The sequence below is a fragment of the Gouania willdenowi genome, chromosome 16 (genome assembly GCF_900634775.1).
Source record: "Gouania willdenowi chromosome 16, fGouWil2.1, whole genome shotgun sequence".
Lineage (NCBI taxonomy): Eukaryota > Metazoa > Chordata > Actinopteri > Blenniiformes > Gobiesocidae > Gouania > Gouania willdenowi.
The window spans coordinates 5,102,899-5,118,510 of record NC_041059.1 but is presented as its reverse complement, the minus strand read 5'-3'; the positions used below and the strand labels follow the sequence as shown (position 1 = coordinate 5,118,510).

Below are 15,612 nucleotides of genomic sequence, written 5' to 3'. Positions count from 1 at the left end.
TGGCGTTTACCTGACTTTTTTAATGCAAAATCGCTCCAAAGGCAAGGTGAGGACATCTTGCAAACACGTTAAATAAGAGTGTTAGTTATCACCGCTAATGTGTCTAAAAGCTTTGCTTCAAAATGTCATCGAAAGGCAAAAACACAGACGGATGATTAGGTTTGTCTGAGGAAACAAAAGGTGCTGCTCACTGATACACACCTCGTGTGCCATTGAAGAAGAGAGTTTGCCGACGGGGATTCTGGATGACCACGATCGATCCGTCGTAATTCTGAAGGCGGCAGGAAATATGGGCCGTCCCTCCCTCCAGGACCGTCACGTTCTCCGCCTGCACTGCCTGACAGCGAGCTGAGGGAGAGAGAAAAGATGGACATTCATTCACGGATTCACAGCTTAGACAGACATAATGTTTTACTTTAAACAAATTGCAAATGCAACTAGAATAATTGCATTTCCTGAAGAAAATGCAAGTGAGGATACACTGCATTAGCTTAGCATTAGCTTAGCATTAGCTTAGCATTAACATAACATTAGCTGGCTTTAGCATTAAACTAGCATTAACATTAGCCTAGCATTAACATTAGCCGAACATTAACACTAACAATAGCATTAGCCTAATATTGACACTTACATTAGCCTAACAATAGCATTAGCATAGCATTAGCCTAGTAGCATTAGCCTAGTAGCATTAGCAGTAACCTAACATTAGCATTAGCATTACCCTAGCATTAAAACTAACCTAACATTAGCAGTAGCCTAGCAATCATATTAACCAAGCATTAACAGTAACCTAACAATAGCATTAACCTAGTATTAACACTAACCTAACATTGGCATTAACCTAACATTAGCACTAACCTAGCATTAGCCTAACAATAGCATTAGCCTAAAAGCATAAGCACTAATGTAATATTAGCATTGGCCTAGCATTAACACTAATCTAGAATTAGCAGTAGCCTAGCAATCATATTAACCAAGCATTAACATTAACCTAACAATAGCATCAACCTAACAATAACATTAACCTAGCATTAGCACTAACCTAATATTAGCATTAACCTAACAGTGAGGTTAATGCTAATGTTAGGTTAGTGCTAATGCTAGGTTAGTGCTAATGTTAGGCTAACATTAGCACTAACCTAGCATTAGCAGTAACCTAGCATTAGCATTAGCCGAGTTATAATATTAAAATAAACAAAAGATTTATGCAGATGGCTTCCCTCCAGAAAAAAAAACCAAAACAATAATTACAAATATTACTGCATACACATACTTGTTGCGTTTGAAAGGGAGTGGGTGGAAGTATAAACTTATTAGTCCCGCCCCTTTTCCTACATTACACTAAATAAATATTCAAATTTTCAGCATCCTGTTTTCTTACCATTGCTGCTGTTAATAAATACATGTCTCATCTTTTTATGATTTTGAATATAATACACACACAAAACATAATACACACTTTCAAAACTGTCATACAACGAAAGATATTTTCTTTTAAATTTCAATTGGAAAACTGTTCCAGAATCTTATTCCTCAAACTGAAACACAAAAGCTTTTCCTGGTTATCTGCACACTTACAAAACTAAAAATTAATTTCACTTCTCACTTTGTATAAATCCATTCTCTCTCATAATAAAGAACTTTTGGATGTTTTCAATCTGCATATCTATGAACAATAGGCTGGTCTGATCCAAATATCTAGTGTTATATACAGTATATAGCGTATTGCTCTCTTTTGAAGTTTAACTATTGATTGTAAATATGTTTGTGAGATATGGCAGTAACAGTGAACAGTAAAGAATATACAGTGATCTTTGACAAAGGAAAGGAAGAACGATTGAGGGAATATAGACGTGGAGCATACTGTATATAGAGCGCATCTTCAACTCTCACGTTTTAAAGAAAATATAATGCACTTTTTCTACTCAATTGCCATTGATCAAAGGACGGGAAGGAAAAGGAGGGCGGAGACAACGAGATGAAGAGATTGAGAGAGAAAATACTGAGAAGGACTGAAGTGAAGAGGGTTTGTCTGAGTAATGAGCTTTTATGATTATGATACAAATGATTATAATTACTGTCGTTCATCATTCTTCTTTTACATATTCAAACACGTTCAGACAAACAGCCTTATTGCCTCAGGCTGGTTTAACCCAATGCATCAACACACGCTCATTTGAATACATAAAGCCACATTAAATCTCTGAGTGACTCTCACGTGTTGAGATTCAGACACACACACACACACTGGAAACACACTGCGTTAGTGTTTGAACCTCTGTAGCAGCGTTAAACACAAGTCATAAACTAAAGCTATTGTACATTCAGACTGAGGCTGATATTATATAATATGTATTGTTTTTAAAAATATTTCATGACACAGTGTCATTTTAAGAAGTTCCCAAAGAACGACCAACATGATACGATCCGTCGCACTGCAGATCAGACAAAAAATGAAACATTGCTCAAACTTTATGTAAAGTACGAGAGATAGCTAACGTATGGCAAAATGTGAAGGACATTCTAATGACTAAGGGGTGGGACACCCTGGACAGGGCACCAGTCCATCGCAGGCCAACACACAAAGAAGGACAGACACAGGCTGTGTTCAAAATGCCCCCCCCTTGTCCTATACACTCCAAACTCGAGTATATACTGTCTACTATATATTATTAGTATGAGGAGGATGATGAGCATTCCCACTGAAGTATAATTCCAAGTTTCCCATGATGCTTTTCAAACCTAAGTACAATGATAAACACCTGAATCACACTGAGGCTAAATATATCTGTTGATTCTCCACCTTTGAAAGTTCTGAAAACATTTTAAAAACGAGACATTGACCAAGTAGAATATCAACATTTGCTCATTGGATTCATAAAACTCACAGAAGCACATTTCATACCGACATTTTGAAGATTTTTGGAGTGTTCAAAAACTAATGGAAGACAAGAAGAGATGCTTTTGTTTTGAAAAGAGGATGTTCGACTTTTAGCTTGAAGCCGGTTCCAGGACCATTTAACATTCCGCTTGCAATGCATCATGGGGCAGTTGAGTATGACTAGTGTTCCCACCATGCATACTTATAAAAAATGTCCCAATATAGTATACATCCTGGTATTTCTCGCACCCTCAATCTTTTCATACTATCTAATGTGACACAATACAGTACATACTAATTTTGACGTCAGACTTAGTATGAGTAGTATGTAGTATGCAATTTCAAACACAGCCTTTGAAAATGGCAGTAGGCGGAGCATGTGGACGCCACTATCATCCACCTTAATAAAGATCCACACATGCCTTCAGCTGAACAAGGAATGCACCTTAAAACAGGGAGTCTACATTGTCTCCCATGGCAACTATTGGATGCCTTTAGTCTCATCAAAGCAGTTGGAGTTACATGAATGGAGAACTTCCTTGAGTAATAGCTATGTCACAGTTTGTCTATTCTTACTAGAGAAGTTTATAGGTAATAGTCTTTGTCATGTGGATTGAGGTTCTTCTCTGTAATAAATGGCCTCAGTACCTTCACTACCTATGCAGACTTTCGTTGGTCGTAAACTTTCAGCCTGATATTACAACACAGGAAATAAACTATTGGTGCCCATCAAACACTGCATCCTTGTTGATAAAAGGCGGAAATTCAATAGTGAACTGGAGCATTTGATTATTGTCTGTTTTATGCGTCTGCGAATGATTCACAAGTTCATAAATAAGGATGTACTTACACACGCAGAGTTACTGCAAATCACTGAAACTTTTTCACAAAAAAAAAAAAAAAAAAACTTTTAACAATCTTATTTGGCCATGAAACGCAATATTCCTCAACATGGTTGTGGGAGCGAAAACCAGCGTGGAGCATCTTTTGATGTGGTGACAGCGTCAGAGTGGGTAATGAGGAGGTTGATTATCCTCTGATTGTTGCTCCCTCTGCGTTTGTGGGTCAGACGGGTGACACAGCATCACGCCTCGCGCTACGGACACACAGCCGCACTCGTTTGAATTCCAACCATTTGAAAAGCAATCAGTCATCCAGTCCCAGGCAGGAGTGGAATCTGATTGTCATGAAGAGAGTACTAGCATGCTAGGCTTCCTAAACTACTATTTACCAATTTGCATCTCCATTTGCATTCCTGCTTTCTCTCTCTCTGTCACTCTCTTTCTTTCTCTTGGGGCAAAGCGTTGGCCGTGGAGAGGATTTAGAGAAGTAACGACATCAACATTGACGTAAAATGATGAAGCAGGGAATAAGAGGAGCAGATAGAGATGATAGGACTATATATATTTCCCTGCTGATTCCAGCCGTGTCGTAGAGATCCGTAAAACACCTTTGGAGGGCAGGAAATGTAGTGAGACAAACAGATGGAGCCTGCCGGAGCACGAGTTGCTGACTCGACTGCTTTGAGCCGGAATTAATGTCTTTATCGGTGACAGTGTGTCTGTGTGTGCGAGTTTTTTACGTGTGCACGTGTGTCGGCAAGGGTATTTTGGTGATGAGGGTGTGATAATGAGGGTAAAGGATAAACATACGTACATAGGTGGATGAGGTTTGGAAGGTGGAGGTCTTCACAGGCACATTTAGTTGGTTGTTAGAACAAAAATACACCAAATATAAAAACAAAACGCGAGACAAACTAAAGAAACTGAGCTAAAAATCATGCAGTAAAAAGGTCAGAGGAAAAAATAAAAACATAAGACCTGAGAAAAACCGAGAGTTAAACAACAGCACTCGGAGAGCGCAAACCTCCACCAAGCTCCAACTATCCTCTTTGCTAGATGTTAGCAGTCATCTGGAACAGTAATTCTGATCATGACACCATGATTATTCACTTTTTAAAGGCTTGGAAGAAATTCATATTCTCATTACTAACAATACATTAGGTCCAAATGTATGAGCGCTCCCATTTTTGCAAAAAATTGTGATGAAATGGGCAAAATGGATTTGATTTAGATGAAACTAAGTGGGCTGACAAATTTCATAATGCTCAGTCAATTACCAACTGAGATATGAATTCTTAAAATCTCATCAATGATGAGGGATAGGGATTTTTACATTTTTTAAAAACTAAGCCAGAATCAGTACAGGTATATTCATCAAGATCCCCTCCAAACTTTCTTGGGATCTTCCATGGCACAAAGGTCTATCTTTGGTTTAAGTTTTGTCAAAAACCAAACTTTTGATGTAATGCTACTGATCTTATTAGGAATAATAACATAGGAATAATGTCATAAAGGGCCAAGAAATTGGAAACAAGAACCCAAATCACTTTGACACTTACGTCCTCACGTTTATATGCGACAGATAGACCTAAACTCATAGGACAAGAACTGAAACAGCCAAATAATGAATACCAACTTAAGATAACGCTGACCGAAAAATGTATCTAATGAAATCAAAGATCAAAGAAACCAATGAACAAACAACTATTCCCCACAAAGCCTAAAGAATACCTGTTTGAAAACAACAACAACAATTGTAACCATGAATAAACCAAGAGTAGAGCATAAATATTTCATAACATAAAACAGACTCAAACCCCTATTCTGTCCAGTCGCTGAGGTTCAAATTAAGCTACTTCTTAAATCGACTTATCCTAAACATACTTTTATTCAGTTAACTCTAATCTCTACTACTAAAATATTCAAAGCCTATATATCTAGCATATCACAATGGAATAAAGGCAAAGGCGACACTGTGGAGAGAAAAAAAAAATCTTAACAATTACCACTAATTGTCGTCATTATTGCTTCTATTCACCGCATCAATATTGTGATTCATATCAGGGGCCATCAGGGCCTGCCACCGCCATCCCAATTATTTTCCTAATGGCTGTTATTACTCATCACCATAGCAACTGGGCAAAGAACCCATTGTTTCAAGTGCGGGTACTGTAATGACGTTTTGCATCCTGACAAAGTTGGCCAAGTGGCTGCATATGATTAGTGAGCAACAGTGATCAAAGGTTTAGTCCAAGGAGCGAAGTATGGAAAATCAATCAGCTGTTGTGATTGTTCTGCTACTTCTCCCGACAGCTGTTGAGTTGCAGTAAAACAGCAGAGAAGTGTTATGAAAAACAGTAGAGGAATTAGACTCAGGCTGTGTACGAAATGTCATACTAACATACTAATCATACTAAGTCTGATCTGTCGGCATGAAATGTGTTTCCGTGAGTTTTAAGGATCAAACTACCACATGTTGATATTCTACTTCAGGGGTGTCAAACTCATTTTAGTTCAGGGGCAAAATATGGTGCAGTTTGATCTCAGCTGGGCCACAACGAGACGGGAAAACGAGTAATTTCAACATCATTGCACCCTAGTTTGCACTTCTACGTATACATAGAAGTATAAGTAGAAGGTAGTGAAATATGTAAGAAACTGATCATATCCAAGCAATAAGTGATAAGAATCAATCCCAACAGGATCCTCACTTTACATTTCCTAGATTTTTTTTACCAATTTCTATTTAATTAAGGGAAATATTAAGTCTTAATTTGAGGAAAATTATAGGATTTTGTAAGAATTTTGCCGGGAAAACTGTGAGACCCTGCAAATATTGTTCAGTTTCATTTATACAATGATTCATTTTTCTTCTCTCCCTCTAGGTCTGGCCTTGTCGTGGCGAGGGAGCTTGTGCGTTCCAATGATCCAGAGAGCATTACCGTCTGGAGCTTGCTCCTGGTAGGGTCACCCTTGGCGGGCTGATCTTCTGGGGAGGTTCCAGACAAAAAAAACCCATAGCGTGTCGGTACACTGGAAGGTGGCAACTTCACCACCTGACTATTCTGCCGAGGGCTAACAACCCACCCAGCAGAAACCACATTGTTACAAAATTGACAAGAGAAAGTAACTGGACTGCCCACGGCAACAGACCCCGGCCTGCCACCAACCAATGAGTGTCTCTCTAATTTACAACTTGGCAGTACTCTACATCCTGCTCTATGGCTTGGAGACATGGCCCTTGAACAAAACTCTGGCGACAAGAATAGAAGGTTTTGATAATAGGGCTTTCAGAAGCATTGACAACATCAGATGGCCCCAGCAAGTCTCCAATGAAGTGCGAAGAGCCCATAAATTTCAGCCTAGAGCTGGTTGGGCCATGTCCTCCACCTACCTTCTGACCATCCGACAAAAGCCATTCTCCAGTTTGACCCAAAGGGCAGCAGGTTGCAGCAGCCACGAGGGTCAACATCATCGCAGGCGACAGACAACACAGAGTTGCCGTGGAGGAGGCCAATCTGCTGGCACGGGACCGCCAGCTTTGGAAGAAACTGGTTCACCTGGTTGGCTCAACGCAAGGAGACGGGAGACTGCCCTCACCGCAGGAGCCATAGTTAGTTAGTTCTGTCATTTGTACTTTCTCCTGTGGGCCAAACTGGATGGTCCAAAGGGCCGGATTTGGCCCCCGGGCCATGAGTTTGACACGTGTTCTACTTGGTCACTTTCTCACTTAAAATAGAACTTTCAAAGGTGGAGAAAAACAAACAGTAAAATAAACAGTATTTAGTGCAGTGGTTCTAAACCCCCTTTTTTGGATCGTGACCACATTTTGATATCAAGAATTTCTGGTGACCCCAAAGACACGTTTTTTTTTTTCTAGAATTAGTTTTTTTTTTTTTTATCATGTTTTTATTTCACAAAGTGAAAGTACAGAAATAGTTGTTTTTTTAAAAAATGTGTCAAATGTGTTCAAATAAACACCATATAAACACTGAAACTTTACATGAAAGCAGAGTCATGTGCAGACCTCATTATGAGAGCGTCAATACATTCCATTAACACTGATAAAGAAAGAAAAATCATAGTCATGAAATAAAATAAAATAAATACAGTTGTTTATATTGTATTGATTGTGTGAAATTTCAGGCGACCCCACATGGGGTCCGGACCCCAAGGTTGAAAAACACTGATTTAGTGGCTCCTGAAAAGATTTATTTCTATAGTTTTTTTTAATCATTTCTGGTCATCTCATGACTGGGGTGGGACTAAGACTGACACTTTATTTGTTAATTTTCCACAAGTACCCCCTGTAGTGCCATCGCGTACCCCCATTTGAGAAACACTGCTCTTTGAGTTTGTAGTCTATAGTACGGAGTATGCCATTTTGAACACAGCCTCATACTAGAATTATTAGATGTGTGTTTGCTTGGTTAAAAAAAGATCCCTCTCGACAGCAGGTGCTTCTGGGTGCAGTCGGTTGATCAGTTTGGGTGAAAAGATAACTGTAGAATAGAGACGTGGTGTGAGCGCTGTAGGCAGGAAGTCATAGCATGGAAGTTAGAAAAAAAGATGGCAGTAGTATAATAATGCAGCTGGTGGAGGCTGGACAAAATATATAAGAGATGACGCATATTCCCCCCCCACCACTCTGGCTCGCAATGCAGCTGGGTACAGCACTTTAGCGTGACTGGGAGGTTTTATAGGATGCCACTCACATCAAGGCCGAAAGCCTTCACCTCTGATCACCAGCACAGTGCAATCAGCGGCGGGAAAAACGGGCGGGAGGGCCAATGGGAATCAAACTTCTATGACAGAGGTATTAATCTCACCCCCATTAAAACCTGGCGCTCGTAAAGAAATATTCCACAAGCGTAGATTCATATTAAGAGGAGAATGCTGAGAGCAATCGATATTATCACTGTTGTGTTCTGACGGGCTATGATCAACACATAAATAAAACCAAGTGTAATCACTTCTCTCCCCAGCCAAGTGGGGGCAGTATTTCACAGCAGTGGATCGGTGCCTGTAATCACTCAAAATGTCCTCACTGTCGTTGTCACAGCTTGGAAAATAAAGGAGGCTTTATTTACAATGTACAAGAGACATGGCGTGAAGTGAAGGATCGTCATTTTAAAATACGTAAACAAGTAAATAAAGTATAAGCACACAAATTCATAAGTCAGGAGTGTTCAAGGGCCCAACGGTCCCGCAACGGGGTTGAGTTATAATCCCAACGAGGAAGTTAAAAGCAGAGGTGAAAGTAATGGATTACTCACATTACTGTAATTGAGTTGCTTTTATGGGAACTTTTTTTTCTCTGTATGTGTTGGAAAACTGCACACATTTTATCCTGAGAAAGCTTAATAATCTCCATGACTTCAGACTAACTGGATAATCATGGAAGAAATTAAAGGTAGAAAAGTAAAGAAAAAAAAACAATATGTGTAATTTTAAGCTGTAGTTAGAGATATACTGTACATCCGCAGAAACACATGATAAAGCAAAAATTGGATATGAAAAAAACGTAAACCATGATTAACTGCATTTCCCAATGAAAATGCAGGCATAAGCTGAACTCCCTCAGAGTCAGAAAACGCTGTCCCAATAGGTGTGAATTTTAACTTAATTTTGCACATTGATCAATACTCTGGGGCGGCAGTAGCTCAGTCATGAGACATGACTCGGGAACCGGAGGGTGGCCGGCTCAAGTCCCAGGGCGGACCAAAAATATGGAAGTTGTCCTGGCGACAAACCCCAACATTGCTCTGGTGTCCTCCCTTTATTGTAAAATCTGTCCATTAATGCATGTCCACAGTTCCTGTTTGTGCATGTGTGAGATTCGGGCATATGTGTGTGAGAAGCATGTCTCATGTAATTTCCCTTCATGGATTAATAAAGTAATTAAAATTCAAAAATACTCATTAAACTTAAAAAAAAAAAAACACCAGAAAATTCTGGGAGAGTCCTTAGTATTCTGTACGCTGGGGTACTTTGGTTTGTAAAATACAGAGGTGAAAGTACTCACGTTACTGTAATTGAGTTGACTTTATTGGTACTTTTTTGAGTATTTTAGAAGTAGTAAAGTCATTTGTTAGATTTCTACACCCAACCGTTACTGAGTAAATTATAATTTTTTATGAGTTAGGTTTTTTTTTTGTTTTCTGATCTCATTGAACATAATCCATATGCTCTTAGTCGTGCCATTTCTGCAACTTTCTTGGGTTCAGCTCTTGGGGTTTCTACCTACTGTGTTGTTACCCACATGGCACATTTGGCATGGCACAGTTTTAGGAAGTCACATTGGCAGAGTTATTGGAGGCAAACACAAAAAAAATCACGTCAAGTATGAAATAAAAACACTTCTATGCATCCATCTATGAAACTCCACATCCCACGATGCAATGCGCGAAACTTTACCGACGGGGTCAAAAACAATCTTTTGAACGTCGATTTTCAATAGTCACATATTTTTTTCAAGCACATGATCTTCGTTCAAGTAACAGTACTTCTCCTTGAGTAGGATATATCAGTACTCTTTACACCTCTGGTTGAGGGGGGATTTGGGTGGCAGCCAAGAGGTCTGCTGCTAGCAATGCTAGCTCAACCTTGGACACGAAGAATTGTAGAAGTGGCCTTAGCAATGCAGGCTTAGCGGACTGAATTACTGCCTTTTTCCTCATGATTTCTCTCCCTCTCTCTTCATGTCACTGAGTGGAGAGGAGTGAAGACAGAACGAAATGACAAGCCCGCCATAAGAGATGAACGATCGGCGTATGACCAAAACTAGCCCCCAGGTATTCCACCACTACTGTCTCTATTCATTACCTGTCATTATTTTTCGATTGGATGAGGGCCAGGAGCTTGTGTTTGCTTTGCAATGCTGGCCACGGATCGAGAAGAGGAATTGATGCAGGAGACCACAATGCATAACCCCCGATGTTGTTACCGCCTTAATTAAAACGCTAACAGCATCTCTTGGTTTCCACTCATACGGGGTTAGATGTGGGCACCTTTTCCATCTCTTTCCATCTGGATGTACGTTTTTTTTTTTTTTTTTTTCGTATCCCCCGAGTCGGAGAGGTGAGTTGCTTTATCTCCAGTACGTATTCAAATGATGTTTGCAGTCTTGACGTGTGTGAGCGTGCATAAATACTTGCTGGAGGTTAATCACAGTTTTGTAACGTACCAACTCTATGAAATAGCTGACTTTGACGTTCTCCTTCATACACCCCTCTGCAGACTTACAACACTTCCCTTGCCCGTTTGCACTCCCACTCTTTTCCCAATATAGGTTAAAATGATCACGTCGCCCCTCACTAAAATCCACTAATCTGCCAATCAAATTCAGTGAATATCAACTTTTAAAGAGATTCTAACAACATGCATTTTTATGCACGATATTTGTTATATTAACTTTTAAAAATGGAACTGCTTTACCGTTTTAGAGCCTGTATTCCGCCATCTTGAATTCACGAGATTGAAGACATCACACAGCCCCATTTGCCTGTAAACATCCCATTGTTTTTTATTTGGAGTGAAGCATTCTTTATGCTTTTTGGATAATTTAACAGCTTTTTCAGTCAAAATGCCCACTTGTGCTGCTTTTGGTTTCTCTAAATAATTAGGAAAAGTTAAAGATGCTGATGTAAACCTCTTTTGTTTAATGGAAAGAGGATAAAAACAGTTGTGACCCGAAAAATAATCTGTGACCACAGGGTTAGGGTTACTCTGCAGTTTGGTAGCAGACAATGAAGCAGAGAAGAAGAGCTTTAACTCCCCCCTAAACAGTACTGGTGGCTGAAGTTAGCGAGTAAATCACGAGAACTGTCACCCCCTGCGGTCATAGATTATTTTTCAGTTTTTAATATCGACATCTTAATTTGTCCATTATTTAGAGCAAGGGTGTCAAACTCAGGAGCCAAATATGGACTAGTTTTATCTCAAGTGGGCCGTAGATTTTATGTGGGGAGAAAAAAGACAATCATTGTGCTCTACTTCTCAATATCAGTTAAATTCACATAAAAAAATCTTGATTTTGTTACCAATTTTTGTGCAATTTTAAGGACTTTTTTTAGAATTGTTTGAATTATTTTGCAATTAAAAGTGACTGCACTAATGTGATATAAACAAAGGAAAATTGCAAGTTTCATTAAATTGGTGACTATGAGATATCTGCAACTGGATTATTTTGTAATTTACACAATAATTCATGTTTTCTCTGTCATTTTTACTTTCTCCTGCTGGTCGAATTGGATGCTCTAAAGGGCCGGATTTGGTCCCCGGGCCTTGAGTCTGACACATGTGATTTAGAGCAACCAAAAGCAGCACAAATTGGCACTTTGACTGAAAAAGCTGCTAAATAATGTAAAAAGCTGCTAAATGATCTAAAAAGCTGCTAAGTAATGTAAAAAGCTGCTAAATGATCTAAAAAGCTGCTAAATGATCTAAAAAGCTGCTAAATAATGTAAAAAGCTGCTAAATGATCTAAAAAGCTGCTAAATGATCTAAAAAGCTGCTAAATAATGTAAAAAGCTGCTAAATGATCTAAAAAACTGCTAAATGATCTAAAAAGCTGCTAAATAATGTAAAAAGCTGCTAAATGATCTAAAAAGCTGCTAAATGATCTAAAAAGCTGCTAAATGATCTAAAAAAACTGCTAAATGATCTAAAAAGCTGCTAAATAATGTAAAAAGCTGCTAAATGATCTAAAAAGCTGCTAAATAATGTAAAAAGCTGCTAAATGATCTAAAAAGCTGCTAAATGATCTAAAAAGCTGGCTGATGCTTCACTCCAATAGAAAACAATGGGTTGTTTACAGGCAATGGGGCCGTGTGACATCATCAATCACATGATTTCAAGATGCCGGAACACAGGCTCTAAAGGCAAAGGGTAAAGTAGTGCCATCTTAAAAAGTTAAGATGCACTAGCATGCCTTGGACTGTGGGATAAAACTTGTAGTGGGCTTAACTTTAGACACGTTGATCCCAAATACCTGTTTCAGGTATTACCACTCACTCCTTCCCTCTGCCCACAGCCACCACCATTATAGTTAAGCCTCACGCCTACAACTTCACATCTCACTTTACAGTAATCAACTCTTCCACACCCTTCCATTTCTCTTCCTTGAATCGCTCCTCCCTGCTCTCTTCCCCCCCACCCCCTCACCTAGGTGTAACACTGCCCTCTCTTTTTAAATTCTCCCTTTAATAAAGTGTTTCTTACTTTAGGGAGGGCTGGTGATGGTCACAATTATGCAATAAAATAATGCAATTTATTTAATTGCAATAACAAAAAAAAATAAAATAAAATGCATTGCTGTCTAAAAAAAGATTGCACTTCTTGTCGTGTTGACCTTTGACAGCATGTGCAGACAAGTAAAAAAATAAAAAATAAAAGTAAAGAAAATGAATATGGGGCATAAAAGGTTTTGTTAGACACAGATCTTCTAATAAGGACATTTCAAAGGTTTTAGGCCACATTTGTAAAAACAGTGGAGGATCCCTTTAAATAACGTATATTCTCTTCCAACTTCTCTGCTCTCGTAGGCCTTTTTCTGATTTTTTTGGGCTGCACCACCTCCATCACTTTCACTTAGTCTACAACTCATAATTTTCTCCCCCTGCTGCCTCGGTGGCTAATCTCATTCTCACATCTCCCTCTTTCACATTTTATTCCAAGCTGAAGCCTCTCCATCCATCTTCATCCGCACCTTCTGCCTGATCTAATCCTTGATTCCTCCCACCTTAATGTCGCCTGCTCTTTCCTCCTGCCTTCATCATCCTTCTCATCTGTTTTATCTTTTACACCATCACTCATCAAGCATCTGCTTTATTAGTTCTGTCCTAAAGAGCCTCGCTCGCCCTCTCTCGCTATCCTCAGCCTCTCTCTCTCTCTTCCTCTGATGAAGCTAGCCTGTTAGCTCAAGGCCCCACTTTTTTCCTAATTTTTTCCCCGACTATCGCAAAAAGCTTTCTTCAGTTTTCTTTCTTTCATCTTGTATCATTTTGGGGACGCCGTGGGAATTTATGCTTTTTGCTGGTTCCATCTTCAAACCCTCCTCTTTGCTAAATGTGATTTTTTTTTTTCTTTCTGAAGCTCAAGTCTAGCATAATTGTGCTGTTGATATAGCGTGTCAGGAAAGTGGAAGAGAGGGAGCGTGGAAGTAAGAGGACAAGAACAAAACAAATGAGCGTAACAGGAGTGACTTTCCTCAGCCAACTTTACCTTTTCATTTTCTCTTGCTTCTTTTAATTCCGTCATACAGTGAAGCCCTACTCTCTGGCTGCGTTCGAAATCGCATAATAACGCACTACTCATACTAATTCTGATGTCAACATGAGTATGGAGTGCGTTCATATTATATAGTATACAAAGATTGAGTATGCGAGAAATACCCGGATGTATACTACATAGTGACATTTTTGAAGTATGCATGGTGGGAACACTAGTTATACTCAACCACCCCATAATGCATTGCGAGCGGAATACAAAATGGTCCTGGGACCGACTTCAAGCTAAAAAGAGAATCAGAATCTGTTGGAGAAGCAACTTTTTTGGAAAATGTAATTTGACAGTTTGATAAACATACCACTGTTTTTTTTTTTATATTGGTACTTGAATTACAGTTATCTACCATTTACTTGTTCTCACAAGTTTAAAAAAAAAAATTGTATTTCATATATCTGTATATCGCATTGTTTAGTATCGGGATATATCGTACCGTGACATGTGAATCGTATCGTCAGATTCATGGCAATGCACACCCCTATTAGATAGTATGAAAAGATTGAGTACGTGAGAAATATCCGGATGTATACTATATGGGGACATTTTTTTAAGTATGCATGGTGGACACACTAGTCATACTCAACCGTCCCATGATGCATTGAGAGCGGAGTGTAAAATAGTACTGGGACCAGCTAAAAAAAAAACATCTCAATTAAAATGTTTTCAGAACTTTCAAAGATGGAGAATTAACAGAGATATTTAGGTTTTTGTCCTTGTAGGTTCCATTTGCATCTTGGGAAACTTGGAAGAACTAGAGCTGAATATCATGGCCAATTTCCTGAATCGTTTTGATTCTGATTAATAAGGTTTTTCAATCGATTAATCCCTATTTGATTTTGATTCAGTATTGATTGATTGATATTTCAAATTTTACTTGAATATTAATAAGATGGTTCCAAACTTCTGACTAAAGTTGGGGAGGCTTAGCTAGTAGAGCTTCGTCTGCATCGGCCATATTTGCACTGATGCCAGATTACTGGAGTTAGAGTAAAAAACACAAATTAAAAAAAATGATTTCAGCACCTTTGAATTGATTTTGGCTAAAAGCTAAAATTTTAAAATGAGCAAAACCTCAGAAATAAATGAATAAAAAATGCCTAAACTCAAGGTTAATGTTGGACGAGACACAGGAAAGAGTTTAGACAAGCCTGCAAAAACAAATAAATTATGTATAACATGAGCTAAGTAGTGATTGTGATAAGAAATAAAGGCTAAGGGGTACATGGGGCAATAACGCTTTGGAAACACTGGTATACAGTATATACTCAATGGGTTTGTAGTGCATAGTACAGAGTGTTCCATTTCCAACTCAGTCTCTGTTCTCTTTTCTCCCTCTTATTCTATATAATATAATATAATATAATATAATATAATATAATATAAGCACTGCAGTGCTAATCAGAAAAATCAGCACACAACTGTCACATTCCACTCTTGACCCCTCATTAGAAACATTTTTTTTAATTCATTTGCATACTGAACATTTCATTTTTTAACTTTCCCATTTGGCTTCCAGGCCAAAGCGCCTCATAGCAATCCCTCCTCCTCTTAGAACCTCTCCTCTGTCTTTACTCCGGTCTCGTTCTGACCTTCACTGCTTTA

At 38.8% G+C, this 15,612-nt stretch overlaps 1 protein-coding gene across 4 annotated transcripts in view; it reads right to left on the bottom strand.

Moving 5' to 3' along the window:
* The window catches only part of cadm4 (cell adhesion molecule 4), a 298,609-nt gene that overhangs the window by 65,739 nt on the left and 217,258 nt on the right, over positions 1–15,612 (bottom strand). For all 4 annotated transcript variants that reach the window (XM_028470431.1, XM_028470432.1, XM_028470430.1 and 1 more), the window contains exon 2: positions 202–348. In XM_028470431.1, coding sequence (XP_028326232.1) covers positions 202–348 — 147 coding nt within the window. The remainder of the gene's footprint in view (positions 1–201; positions 349–15,612) is intronic.